General features: G+C 37.5%; 1 protein-coding gene across 5 annotated transcripts in view; it reads left to right on the plus strand.

The window, feature by feature from the left end:
* The window catches only part of etv1 (ETS variant transcription factor 1), a 29,782-nt gene that overhangs the window by 6,412 nt on the left and 9,785 nt on the right, over positions 1-13,585 (plus strand). For 3 of the 5 annotated variants that reach the window (XM_042107521.1, XM_042107523.1, XM_042107524.1), the window contains 3 exons: positions 2,988-3,117; positions 4,285-4,473; positions 5,538-5,785. In XM_042107521.1, coding sequence (XP_041963455.1) covers positions 2,988-3,117; positions 4,285-4,473; positions 5,538-5,785 — 567 coding nt within the window. Of the gene's footprint in view, positions 1-2,987; positions 3,118-4,284; positions 4,474-5,537; positions 5,786-13,585 lie in introns of those variants that run through there. The other 2 variants (XM_042107522.1, XM_042107525.1) reach the window with 2 other exon arrangements.

Below are 13,585 nucleotides of genomic sequence, written 5' to 3' on the forward strand. Positions count from 1 at the left end.
GACATACTGTAGGAAGTGCAGTTGGCATAGTTCTAGGCTGCAAAATGGTAGTGCCAGCATCGGAAGTGGCAAGGACCATGAATGGCGTGGCAGGGTGCAATGCGAGCTTATGTTTTAAAAATTAGCCAAGAGGGGGCATGTTGCACACCTCATCAAAACAGGGTCTGGCTTGTTCATTTCTGGAACATTATCCTATCTCTGCTCTCTTTCACATGCATCATGTGTTACTCTCTCTCTGCAATGGTTTGAATACCCTGCATCAGGACTTTGTTTATATTATATTATATTATATTGTATATATATATATATATATATATATATATATATATATATATATATATTATAATATAATATATCTGTGCTGTGCTATTATTATATTATTCCTATATCTATCATGTACTTATTAGCTCTAGTTAGCTAGAACCATGCTAACGTAATGAAATAACATTTCACTTACTTTAACTTTGGCTTTTTACCTGTATTCAGAATAGACACATGGTTCCAGGGAGAAAGTGTTTACCACTGTTTAGTCACACATAATTTTGCGAGTCATTTTATGGTTGCTGCACATACTGAGTGAGGCACAGAATAATGAAACAATTTTGCTTACATTGTTTTTTAGTGTTTTTTCACATGGTAATGTAATGTCCATGTTGGTGTTTGCAATACAATGTCGTTGCATGTATGGCAATGTTAGCATGTATGCACAGGTGGGACAGTCAAGAGCAGATGGACACTTTAGGCTTCAGAGTGGGCAGCCTCAGCACTCCCATATGTGCAAGTCATGTTGCAAGCAGGGGCTGAGATGTTATACAGTCACAATCAGTTTAGGTATCAGGGTTCTAGGCGTATACAAGGAATTTGGTTTCTGCATTTATCCCATCCGTAAATTAGTGAACACACAGAGCACACAGTGAGGTAAATAACCCAGAGCAGTGAGCTGCCTTCCTACAGTGGCGCTCGGGGAGCAGTGAGGGGTTAGGTGCCTTGCTCAAGGGCACTTCAGCCATGGATGTGGGCATGGGAGAGTAGTGCTCGACCACTTCCCCCACCCACATTTTTCCTACTGGTCGGGGATCGAACCGGCCCGAAGCCCTAACCAGTAGGCCACATATTCATCTCACTCTGTATTCTTTGATACTTGCTTTCCTACACATACTGATAGTGTATTCTGCCTTTCATCAACAATGAAACTAGTTTTCATATTTTTATGTACTACTCACAATCAACCATGCACAATTGCATTATGCAATATCTACTGTTAGTTTTGCCACATTAATATGATCTACCTCACAATTCCCAGTGTCACAAGAATATTAGACTATTACGCATTATAATTAAATTTTACATTACACGAAAAAAAATCAGCCAGTGGAGCATCAAAAAATGCATAATGCCAATAGAACATCTAAACTATACAGTCTTCTTTTATTTAGATGTTTTTATATTAAACATGGTTCTTGCATATTTGGAAGTTTATTAATTGAATAATACATTGACAAAAATATCCAACACCCTTGGTAAATTCAGGGGCATTGTGCAAGAAAGGGTATTAAACAAGCCTCTTCTCCTACCCTTTCTTTACACTTACAAAAGGTAAAAATATTTAAGTTTGTCTTTAGAGACCCTAGATGGCTAAAAAGAGCGATTAAGTTGGCAGTCCAAAGGCAGTATGCTATTCAGTTGTAAATCTCAAAACTGCACCGATTAATGTTTTGGTCCCAAATGAAAATGTACACTAATTATTATCCAAAAATAGACCCTAGGTTGTTGTTACTGTAGACCACAGTTTCCCTTTAAATTGGGCATATTCAAATACTTGTCATTACATTTTCATTTAGAGATTATTGTAAAACTTAAAATATTCCAATTAAAATATTTTGGTGGCACGCATTGGCAGGATGGCACTGGGTAAACTTAAGGTCAGGTACCTTTGTAATGTAGTTGTCTGAAAATTTATTTGCTGTGGTCCTTAAGTTGTTTTGAGTTAGATGTTTAAGTGTGCTTTTACACTTTCTGTATCTTTCACTTGTCATTGTGACAGTATGGCATTGTGTCTCTGTGCAAGCCATTGCCTCAGTCAATGATCTAGAATGGTTATTGCCTTCCAAGAGCATACAAGATCTGGAAGTATACCACAGAATCACAGAATCAGGTTAGTTAGTTTGCAACACACTGGGTAGCCCCGTAGCATCATTTTCAACACACAGGGCAGTCCGATAGTATTTCATAGAACCCTTCATGTTAAAAAATGACACTAAAAAGGTACCCAGTATGTTGAAATAATTGCTCTAAGGGCTATCGACCAATACTTACAATGTGCTACTAAAACAAAATATTACATTTTGTGGTAAATATGGAGACTGATGAAATTATTATAAAAAAAAAAAAAAACAATCAATTGTCATAGTTTACATTTCATTTCACTCCATCAATTCACTCCATCCATCACAAAGGCTCATCAGCATTCTGTGTACAGGGTAGAAGTTCAGCATAGGGTGATAAAGTAGATTTGTATATAGGAACAAACAACACTAACCCTTTGGAAGAACACCCTTTGGAGGAATTGGCATGCTGCACATTTAGAATAGAAGATATTTTTTGAGAGTACAGTATGATGGGCTCCAGCATCCTTCGCGCTTTCCATATAACATCAATTCTACTTCACCCACTTTTTAATCCTTTATTTGGATAGTACAGTGTAGAAAGACAGGGAACAAGTGGGAGGGAGATTGGGGGTAGGATCAGGAAATGACTGCAGGTGGGACTCAAATTCAGTTTCGGTGGGCTCACAAAACAATGCATGGAGAGATATACTGCTACTTGTGCTACTAATAATACTATATCACTTATAATCATAATTGTATAATTGTATTGTGTAAATTCATATTTCTTGTACATTTATGGAAGACTTTTTCTGCCTAATATTCAACATGATTTTCTTGTTTTTTCCAAATTAGTTTCATTTTGTTGTCTTCTGCTTACAGTGTCATTCCACCACCTGCATCTGAAAATTAAAACAGAGCCACATAGCCCCTGTGCAAAACTCAGTACATCCTGCAGCCACGAGCCATCGTACAAGCTGCATTATGGGGAGAAGTGCCTGTATAATATCAGGTGGGTAACCTTAATGTAATACAGTTTATACTTTCTCTGTTACAGTGGCGCTTCCTTTTAGTTGTAAGAGACACAAGTTGTAGAAGCAAAAACATATTGTAAAGATGAAAGATGAAATCACACACACACACACACACACACACACACACACACACACACACACATAACATATACTATTCATTTATTATTTGGAAAAAAACACAAGAATTTGACTCTCTTATAATGAGAATCTTGAATCTTGAATCTTGAAATATAAAAACTATTAAAAAATGATTGCTTGGAATTTGGGTATATAGAATCAATTTCAATAAGACTTTCTTAATATGGCGGACACAAACCCATCACCACATTATTGATCTCTTTCAGCGATAGAATAGTATGCTCATAATGTGATATTTCCAGTCCTATAGTAGAATGTGACTACCATGTACTGTATACTATATGTAACTATAGCATTTCACTTAAAAAAACTGGCAAGTGCGTTTCTAATTTCAACAAGCACGTGAAGCAGTGAAACTAAGCTCTGAATCTAATAATCCACTAGACAGAAGAATCAAATAGTCCTAAACACAACTGTGGTTGCTAATGCACACTTTATTTTCATTGATTAGATTAGCTGTCCTCCCTGTGCTGTTCTATACTTTCTCTGTTCTCGTTCTCATTCCACAATAATCTTGATGTATTTTTTGAAGTTCCACTTGGACATTATTAAATACTGTGTGAATATATTTTTTTTTTTGCAAGTAATTTGTTTTGTTTTGTACTAGGTGAAATAATAACATTTTAACATTGCCAAATGGATGCTATGTTTGTTTAAATGAGGTCATGGGCATAAGAATTCAGACTTTACAATTATGCCAGCACAGAACAATACTTGAAAATTAACTACATTTGGATGGGAAAGAAATTAAACTACTAATTGAAGATAGCGGATATCTCCTTATATTACTATTAATATTTCTTAATATTTAACAATGTCTTTGTAGCAAATTTTGCTCTAATGGCGATGTGAGAGAGGTATGCAAAAAAGAGAAATCCACAAATTTAAAAGGATATTATCTTCTGAGGTTAATTTGATTTGTCTGTTGTCCTACAGGATAATGTTATAATGTTCCAAGCAGTATGTTATATTGAAAAAAGATTATAAATTTATCTTTCTGTCCACAGTGCCTGTGAGCAAAAGCATATTGCAGGCATAAAGGCGTCTAATCCTGTGCCTCCACCCAGCAGCACTCCAGTGTCCCCTCATCATGCATCCCCCTTAACAGTCCCATCCAACCCTAAGTCAGACAGGACATTCCCTCACGTAGCAACTACGCAACCTACTCCTGACAGCACATATACCATGGAACACAGGTCTGTCTAAAATGTTTCTGTTTGGGTTTCCAAGTAAACTGGGGGCAGCTGTGGCCTACTGGTGAGCGCTTCGGACTTGTTACCGGAGGGTTGCCGGTTCGAACCAGACCAGTAGGCACGGCTGAAGTGCCCTTGAGCAAGGCACCTAACCCCTCACTGCTCCCCGAGCGCCGCTGTTGTTGCAGGCAGCTCACTGCGCCGGGATTAGTGTGTGCTTCACCTCACTGTGTGTTTACTGCTGAGTGTGTTTCACTAATTCACGGATTGGGATAAATGCAGAGACCACATTTCCCTCACAGGATCAAAAAAGTATACTTATATACTTATATATATACTTGAGTATATCATCAAATGAACATCAAATGAGTATGATTAATTATAGATAGATAGATAGATAGATAGATAGATAGATAGATAGATACATACATACTTTATTGATCCCCAAGGGGAAATACCTCAATAACATCAGATAACATTACTTTTGTTAATAGCATGTTTAGGTAACAGGTAATACGGAGGTATTTAAGACTTGATTTTGTACTACTGACAATGTATAAGTATATAAGTAGAAGTATATATACTCTTTTGATCCCGTGAGGGAAATTTGGTCTCTGCATTTATCACAATCCATGAATTAACACACTCAGCACACAGTGAGGTGAAGCACACACTAATCCCGGCGCAGTGAGCTGCCTGCTACAACAGCGGCGCTAGGGGAGCAGTGAGGGGTTAGGTGCCTTGCTCAAGGGCACTTCAGCCGTGCCTACTTGTCGGGGTTCAAACCAGCAACCCTCTGGTTACAAGTCTGAAGCGTTAACCAGTAGGCCACGGCTGCCCCAAGAATGAATAATGTAAATGGAATTGTGTAATGTAATGGAAGACACATGGATATGTCTCTACTTTATTCTTACATCTCTGCAAACATACATAATAGTGTAAGTTGTTTAACTGAAGAAGACTCACTTGTGCAATATCTTTCACATATGCCAGCTCTGTATAGAGTCAAATACAGGTGTGTAGGCCTCTATTAGGTTATCACTAGTATGTCTCTGTGTCCACTATAGGTTCCGACGTCAACTTTCAGAACCATGCCACTCCTTTCCTTCACCCCAAAGTCTGCCTCGTGATGGGCGCCCTATGTGTCATCGGCAGCTATCTGAACCCAGTCTCCTGTTTGCCCCCCAGGGCTTCAAGCAGGAGTACCACGATTCCCTGTTTGAACATCCCATCATGGCAGGTGCCCCTCTTCCACAGATGTATCATCCTTCTATGATCATAAAACAAGAGCCACAAGATTTCACTTATGACTCAGGTACTATATATTTTTACTCATCCAACTAAGGCTGCTCAACGATAGTTTTTACCGTTGTGGTATTCACCATGACTCCATTGCCTTACCATGATAATGTTCATATAATAGCCTACAATTCTCACCTAATATTTTGTTACCTGCATATGTATTTAATAATAAATAATAGGACTGTTGCGATTGAAAAGTATATATTCTCCCTAAAGACTAAAGCTTCTTAAAGGGCATATTAACTCATTGAATGCCAAGCTGTTTTCGGGAGCTTTGTCCTAGAGTGCCAGCAATCTAGACCATTGTTGATGATTTTTGTACAGCCACAGCATATTCTGTGTCATAGCTATGAACACATACAATGGCTCGTTTAAAAGGTGAGACTTTAAGCTCTCGGTGGGTGCAAACCGTGTATTTCTACACGCCTCTGTTCCTGAGAAATCCCAAGCTAAACAGTGGCTAGTTTTCATCAAAATCGCTGTTTTTTTCTAGAAATGGAGATATAACGTCTTTCATGAAATATGAAGTGTTGCCTGTTACTTACTTGTGTAAACTTCCGGGAAGTGATCAGCGAGACCTGGCGAGACTGCCACCTACACTAGATAGACCCACAAAAATGGCCTGGTTTTGACCTGACGTGCATGCATCACTGATTCGACCCAAAGCGGCAACCGAGTTATGATAAAATGTCCAGATTGTGCGTTTTCATGAGTTTTCGATCGTCATATATTTCATTTCCATTAATCACAGAGTTCCCAAAATCACATATAAGGTGTGTTAGAGTGTCTAGTTTCGTAATTAAAAAAAAAGCTAAAAACGTAATATTACGTTTTTGGCACTCAACGCATGGGAAGGAATGAGTTAAATACAACATAAATTAAAAAATAATGAGTAATCACAAAGGTAAAAGTAAAACAGTTTTATATTATTTAAATTATAATAATGACACAGTAATTTTGTTTTAAAATATTCATTTCTTAAGAAATACTACTAATTTGATGCTGTTTAACTTATTTATAAATGGTGCACTGTCAGTTTAAGCGCATTGTGTCCACACATTCTCTAACCCTAACTCTAACCCTAACCCTAAACCTAACTTGTTATGACAAAAAACGAATGTCACTGAATAACAGAAGCGTTATGTCATAAATGTTTATGACTTGTTTATGACACGTTCATGACAGTGTCATGTCACTCTTATGTCGATACTGTCAAGTAAAGTGTAACCCAATTATCAACAACGACAAGCCAGCTGGAACCTGCCACTCTTTCTCTCTCACTCTTGTGACGTGTTCCCAATTTAATGGAGTAGCATAACGTTCAAGTTGGATGTTAATGGAGAGGACCCAAAATGTATCATCTTTATGTAACATGCTGTTAGTGTATTTTGACATCGTAAACGTTCTCTAACAATAGTGAGCAGTTTGCAGTAAAACCAGGGCTCGAATTATCTTTTTGTCTTTAAGGGGGTCTCTCTATCTCATAAAAAGTTGGCACACCCCGTGCATAGCCTAACAAGTCGATGAAATAGCCTAGGCGTACAATATATGCGCACGGTAGGCCTAGGCTTTACCTTGACACACACACACAACAGACATAGATTTTTCATAGAAATTGATTGCTTTTAATTCATTTCAACATATTATTGATTGTAATAGTCCATATTTCATTTCAATTTTACAATACAAAGACATAGACTAAACGATTTAGTCTGTGCCATTCTCAATTTCACAACGTGACTCATTTGAACCAGACCACCGTCTCAGAGAGGCTATCCTCAGTGTCAAACACAATAATGCATGTAGTATAACTTATACACAGGGAAAAATCACTAACTGGCAGAAATTATAAGCCATTGCAGCCAAACTATGTTCTAGTATTGTTGAACCGTGGAAAATTAATAGACGAACAATTTTAGAGTTTGCACTGAGATGTTGTCGGGTAGCCATTGAATATTCCGACATCAGAGATTGCTAACAGGTGTTTCAAAATATCTGAGAACTTTCTGGAACTCTGAATGGCAGAGGATAGCTACAGATCATCAGGCAACACAATCATTGTAGGCTGCATTATGGGCCATAATTTATGGCTTTGTCAATCAACATAGAAGAGGTGAAGGTGGAGGTGATAGGACTTTTTAGCACATATCAAACCATATTGGCTAGCCCAATGAACGCCTATATAAATAAACAAAACACTCGCATCAAAGCAGGGTGACTTCTTCAGATTTGCGAGTGCTGTCAAAACGATCATATACGGTTTGCTCATATAGTCTAGTGGTGTGGTGGTGAAGTGTCATGCTGCGTTCAAGAGCGTAGGGTAGGTCTACGTCCCGTAGTAGCCTATATTTTAATTTAACGTCTTTAATGGTAAGACATCGCACAGGGATAGATAATGAGCGGTTGTTTAAGATTAAATTGCAATGCCAGACACCTTCAGATATGAGAGACCCCCTCAGATTTTTGACTTTGTTGCTTTCATGGGAGCCAGTCCTCACTCTATGGGAGCTCGGTTCCCTCTGGCTCCCACGTAATTCGAGCACTGAGTAAAACCACTATTTATTGGCTAAATGGTCCCTCCTCTGTCCCTTGGTGTGGGTCCCTCCTGTGCTTTTAACATCAGGCAACTTTTAAATCGAAACTTTTTGCCTACAAGCTCCTCACTGTTCCTCTCCATCTTCAGCTAACTCCATAGACAGTAAACTAAACTCTCAGGTTTACGGCTTCAGGTTTTGCGGCTTCCGTTCCGTGACATCAGCCCCTACAAAGGAAGTAGGTAAACAAAATTAGTTAATTGCGTTTTTTACACTTCCTAAACATTAGGCTGCTAATGTCTAATTCCAATACAATCCAGAAACCACAGGCAGACAATGTTTAAACATTCCAGCACTAATGACAGAAAGTAAGATCATTTGACATTTAAGCCTACCAATTCACAGCAGGCCTTGTTCCACTGTAACTTCTTAGAACAAACTAACCAAATTAAACAAGTTTCAGGTAGAATGTTTTATGTCCAACTGAACACTCCTTTTCGGAACATCTCAATAAGAATTAAAACATAATGAAAAATGCATTAGTCTACTTAGTCGAGAAGGACCATGACCGTAATGTAAAGGATAGGTGAATGGTATAAGTAGCAGTAAGCCGTCCATTTATGATAAAATGTAAACAGTTTATAGTAATTAATGAACTACCAGATCGAGCTAAAATTCTGATAGATGACGTTTGGAAATATGTCATAGGGCCTGTGTGTAAATAAAGAGGGTCTGCCTACAGCTGGATGCAATATGTTCCTGCACCATGCCGATAGAAGGTTACTTTCACCGGCATTCTGAACAGCCCATTTGATGAGCGGCCCTTCTGACATGTGCCCAAAATCCACACGGCCAGTCCGTCACTAATAACAGATCAGCAAAAAGATGAAAACAAGACAAAGTTGCTTAAAGAAGCAGAAGAAGAAGTCTGGTTATTCCTTCGCTGTTTCTGGGTTTTCGCCTGATTTTGGCTCGCATTTTTCACGACATTTTTCCCCCTGCAGCTTCGGTAGCAAGTGACTGCTACGCTAAACCCCCACTAGCTAGCGAGCTAGCCATCAAGAAACCAAGCTAAACACATACAGGGCTCACAATAAAACGGTCGAGCAAACACATTGTTCAAGAGACTATCAAACCACATTACAAAAACGAAGTTCACCCAAGTGTGGCTACTTACAATTTCAGCAGCAACAAAGCCAAGTCGGAGTCCGTTTTGCAGTCTTCTTAGAAACTACAATCTTACTACATTTTCGAGGCCTTCCGCCGAGTCACATCCAGATTTCTTCGGTCCGGGACCAGAAAGTTGCATATTCGGTTTTTCCGCGGAGAAGCACTAGGGGGAGACGAAGCACCCACCAAACGACCCAAAAAGTGTTGTAGAACCATCAGAATGACTCTCAACCTGCATAATTAAGGTCATTTTTGCTAAAATTGTTGCATAGGGCCTCTTTAAATCAAGATAAGAAATAATCAATAATATGATATTTCTTTTTTTGTATCTACAATAATTAAATATAGTTGTAGATACTAACAACAAGACATTATTTATTAACATATATATTGATTATAGAATCATAATCTTATTCTGATGTCTATTTAAAGGTGCGATTTGTAGGATTGTTACCGAACGTTCTGCAGGCCAAAATCAAAACACTGGTGAACGTTCTCAAGACTACCAGACGCGAGCCTCTTCTGGGTTGCCAGATGTAATGAAGACTTAGCTAACGTTAGTTGACCTGCAGCTTTAACGTTTCTCCAACCATGACCCAGCTACACATTACGGAAACAGTGAAAACAAAAAATACCTATCTAACCAACGTAACATGTTTAGCTGAAGTTAGCGATGCAGATGAAGTTTAACCTAGGCTACCTGTTGTGGAGAAATAGGCTATGGCCAGCTCTGCGTCAGACTTGATATTCTTCGTTTGACGAAGACGTCACCATCTCAGGAAGCTCCTCCGATGTCCACTTAATTTGTTTCTTGTTTTAATTTTGGAAATTTGCCTGCCTCTCGTAGGCGTTCATGACTACAACTGACAGCTGTTGACAGTTGGCCTTTGCTAATTTGGCAACCTAAATAGGAGGACGATATTTATATGGTATTCTAGAATTAATCGTTCAAAACATAAACGAAAATTCCAAGAGATTCCGCCCCGTAACTCATTTTTTTTCATGGGTTTTACGGGGTTTTACGGGTTAGAGTAATGTTGTCAAATAAGCCATTACTTCAATTCATCGTGTTTCCTTACTCTCTGACAACATATGGTGATCATATTTGGAATGGTTACAGTTTATTTTCCATTATTTCCTACATACTGGACCTTTAATGCTTAATTCAAGCAACTTTGTCTTGCTGACTTGTTATGAGCAAGTTTAGCCTGTTTAGACATCAATGTTCCAAAAAAAAGAATGGAAATCTAATTATTAACTTAAGTTAAATATCTTAACATAAATACTTAAAATAAGCAATAACTTACCTAAATTAAGACTGTTTAGGTCCCTGAGCCCCTAGATATTTTCTCGTGTTTCAAGTTAACTTAACAAGTGCCATTTTCTTGCTGCACTGGCAGAAACATTTTCTGAAAATAAGTCACTTTTACCCAAAATTGTATTTTTTCCCTCTTATTTTTGGAAAGGCATTTTTGCAGTGTATAACATGTTGTTTTTAACATGTTAGTGCTCCTCATTCTCAGCTAACTTTTGTCATTCCTATAATATCAACATTCAGTATTACAAAAATGAAAACTGTTCAGTTTCTGTAATCTCTGTCCACACATGCAGCTGAATAGAGAGACATATGTACTCTACAATGCAAGGACACAATGTTGCAGGTCAAATATGAATACAGCTACTGTATGTGGCTGCAAGAACAGCAGCATGGATATCATTTAATGTTTGAAGGCAGACCATTGAAAATAGCCGGATGGCTGAAATATCTTCTCTTGCTCTCTATTAAAACTAGTTTCTCCTTTTGCAAGACTTTGTCTACACTGTAACAAGATTCTGTGATTTTCACAGCATCACTGCTGTTTTTGAGAAAAATGTGTACTGTATTTGTGAATACAGTATGTTGCTGTAGTTTCGCTATGAATTATGGTCAAAAATGGTCAAACTACAGTAATAAACATTTGCTGCGAATCATAACACAGTAATAAATCTGACTCCTCCCTCACTTGTCAGCTTTTTGAAAATTTTGAAAAAACATGGCGGAAAATCAGTTGGGGTTTTCTTTTTGCACATAAATACAAAGTTAAGCTCCCAGATAGCAAGGTGACATTGATATTACGTTGATTTTCCACCCAAATCATCATTTTGAAAAGATATTGAAAAGTCATGGATTTATGGTTTACTGGGAAATTTTGACGTGGTGATTGAAACGTGCACCGCGCGACGACGTTTGAACTGTCCGGCGGCGGGAGATCATTTTTGAGCAACAGTTCAGTCAGAGTCAGACCAACGGTGTTCAGCACTCTGTCAAGTTCGCAGCTCCACCTTAATGGTAAGCAAGCATTTATTTATGTAACGTTAATGTTTCATTGTGAAATTGTACTACATTAAATTCGGGCATGTGTACAGTCTATGTACGTTGTACTGTCTAACTTACAGACTCATCCATGCTTGTTGGATCAACTAAGTAACTTTAGGCTAGCTATCATAGTTGCTGTTGCTGTGAAGGTGGCATTAACGTTAATGTGTTATGTTACGTTAACGTTTTGGCAGTCTCGTTTATATTAGGCCTACCTTAGTTCTCAGTAAGTTACAGTTTATTATATTCATATAATTTATATAAAACATTCGCTAGTAGTGCTAGGCCTAGTATGTTACTGTCACAATGTTAGGCTGAAGATGATGTGCTGCTGGTTAACGTTAACGTGGAGGTTTAGCTGCTACCAGCTAACTTATGTAACGTTAACTCATCGTAATATACATATATCTATGTGTTGCTGCAAGCAAATATCATCAATGAGCTCACCCAGCTGGCTAACGTTAGCAGCTAAATATACCTTGCGAAACTGAGTTATGCTAACACCATCTTCAGCCTGGCATTTTGACAGTAAACTCAAAAAACATACAGTATATATATATAAATGATTATTCTAAAGTTTCACTTGTAAGTAGCCTTCAGGTTCAGTTGAAAATTGTTATCTAACACTGTTTATCTTTTTTTCTTCTATTTCTGCTAGGTGCTGCTTCACTCTGCTACTGGTGGTGGATCAGGCTGACTGCAACCGTTGGTCTAACGTTAGGATGCAGCACACGAGAATTTCTAAACGGGAAAAAAAGTGAATAAATGTACTTGCTTTTCAAACTGATAACAAGTTGTCAATGGTTATTTATGCAAGTTTGTGTAGCCTAAACTATACCTAGGCCTAGTGAAATTTATCCTGGCTGTAGATAAAGCAGGATATGAATTTCCCAAAATTACTGTATATAATATTACAGCACTGGTATTACTACTGTACTAAGTTACAGTATGATCCATAAGTACTGTGATTAAAAATACGGTAGACAATTCAATACTGTATACATTACAGCACTGGTAGTACTACTGTAGTTTGCATTTACAGTATCAGGCATAGGTACTGTGATTTCATATACAGTAGGTGTACTGTAGAGTGAAATACAGCAACTTGCTGGTTATTTGCTGCCAGCAAGTTGCTGTAAATTTTACGTTAAACTTTTTACAGTGTAGTTACTTTTTTCAGAGTGCGAACCACTTATAGCCTCTTCCTCATATAATTAAATGTTTTCCTTAATAATCCATTATTTATAATATCTTATTGTATCTGCTTAGAGGTAGGACAGTATGAAGGAAAAGTAGAAAATAAAAACCTAACAATTTTATGTGATATTATTCAGAAATGTATTATTATGTACCCATAGTTGTCAAATTATATCCATAATGATTTTTTCTAGGAAAACAAGGTTGATATATGTATAGTGTTCATTATATATGATAATTTGTCATATTAATAAATTATATGTTATTTTGTATATCCACTACCACATTAAGAAATCAGGAAGTCAATCACAAAACAATGCTCTGAAAGTATAAATCAGTGGAAAGTGCATAGGGTGTATACTGTGTACACATTCTAGATATATGGGAATTACCTTTTACATGTAAAGCTGTACTTTTTTCGTTGTTCTATTTGGCAGTCAAATATAGGCTTATATGTTGAACTCTAATTAAGCTAATGTTCATTAAGCATAATTAACTTTAGTGGCCAAGGTAAAGTTTGACATAGCTACCCTAATTAATGATGACATTTGAAGAT

The sequence above is a fragment of the Alosa sapidissima genome, chromosome 10, assembly GCF_018492685.1.
Source record: "Alosa sapidissima isolate fAloSap1 chromosome 10, fAloSap1.pri, whole genome shotgun sequence".
In the NCBI taxonomy this organism is placed as follows: Eukaryota; Metazoa; Chordata; class Actinopteri; order Clupeiformes; family Clupeidae; genus Alosa; species Alosa sapidissima.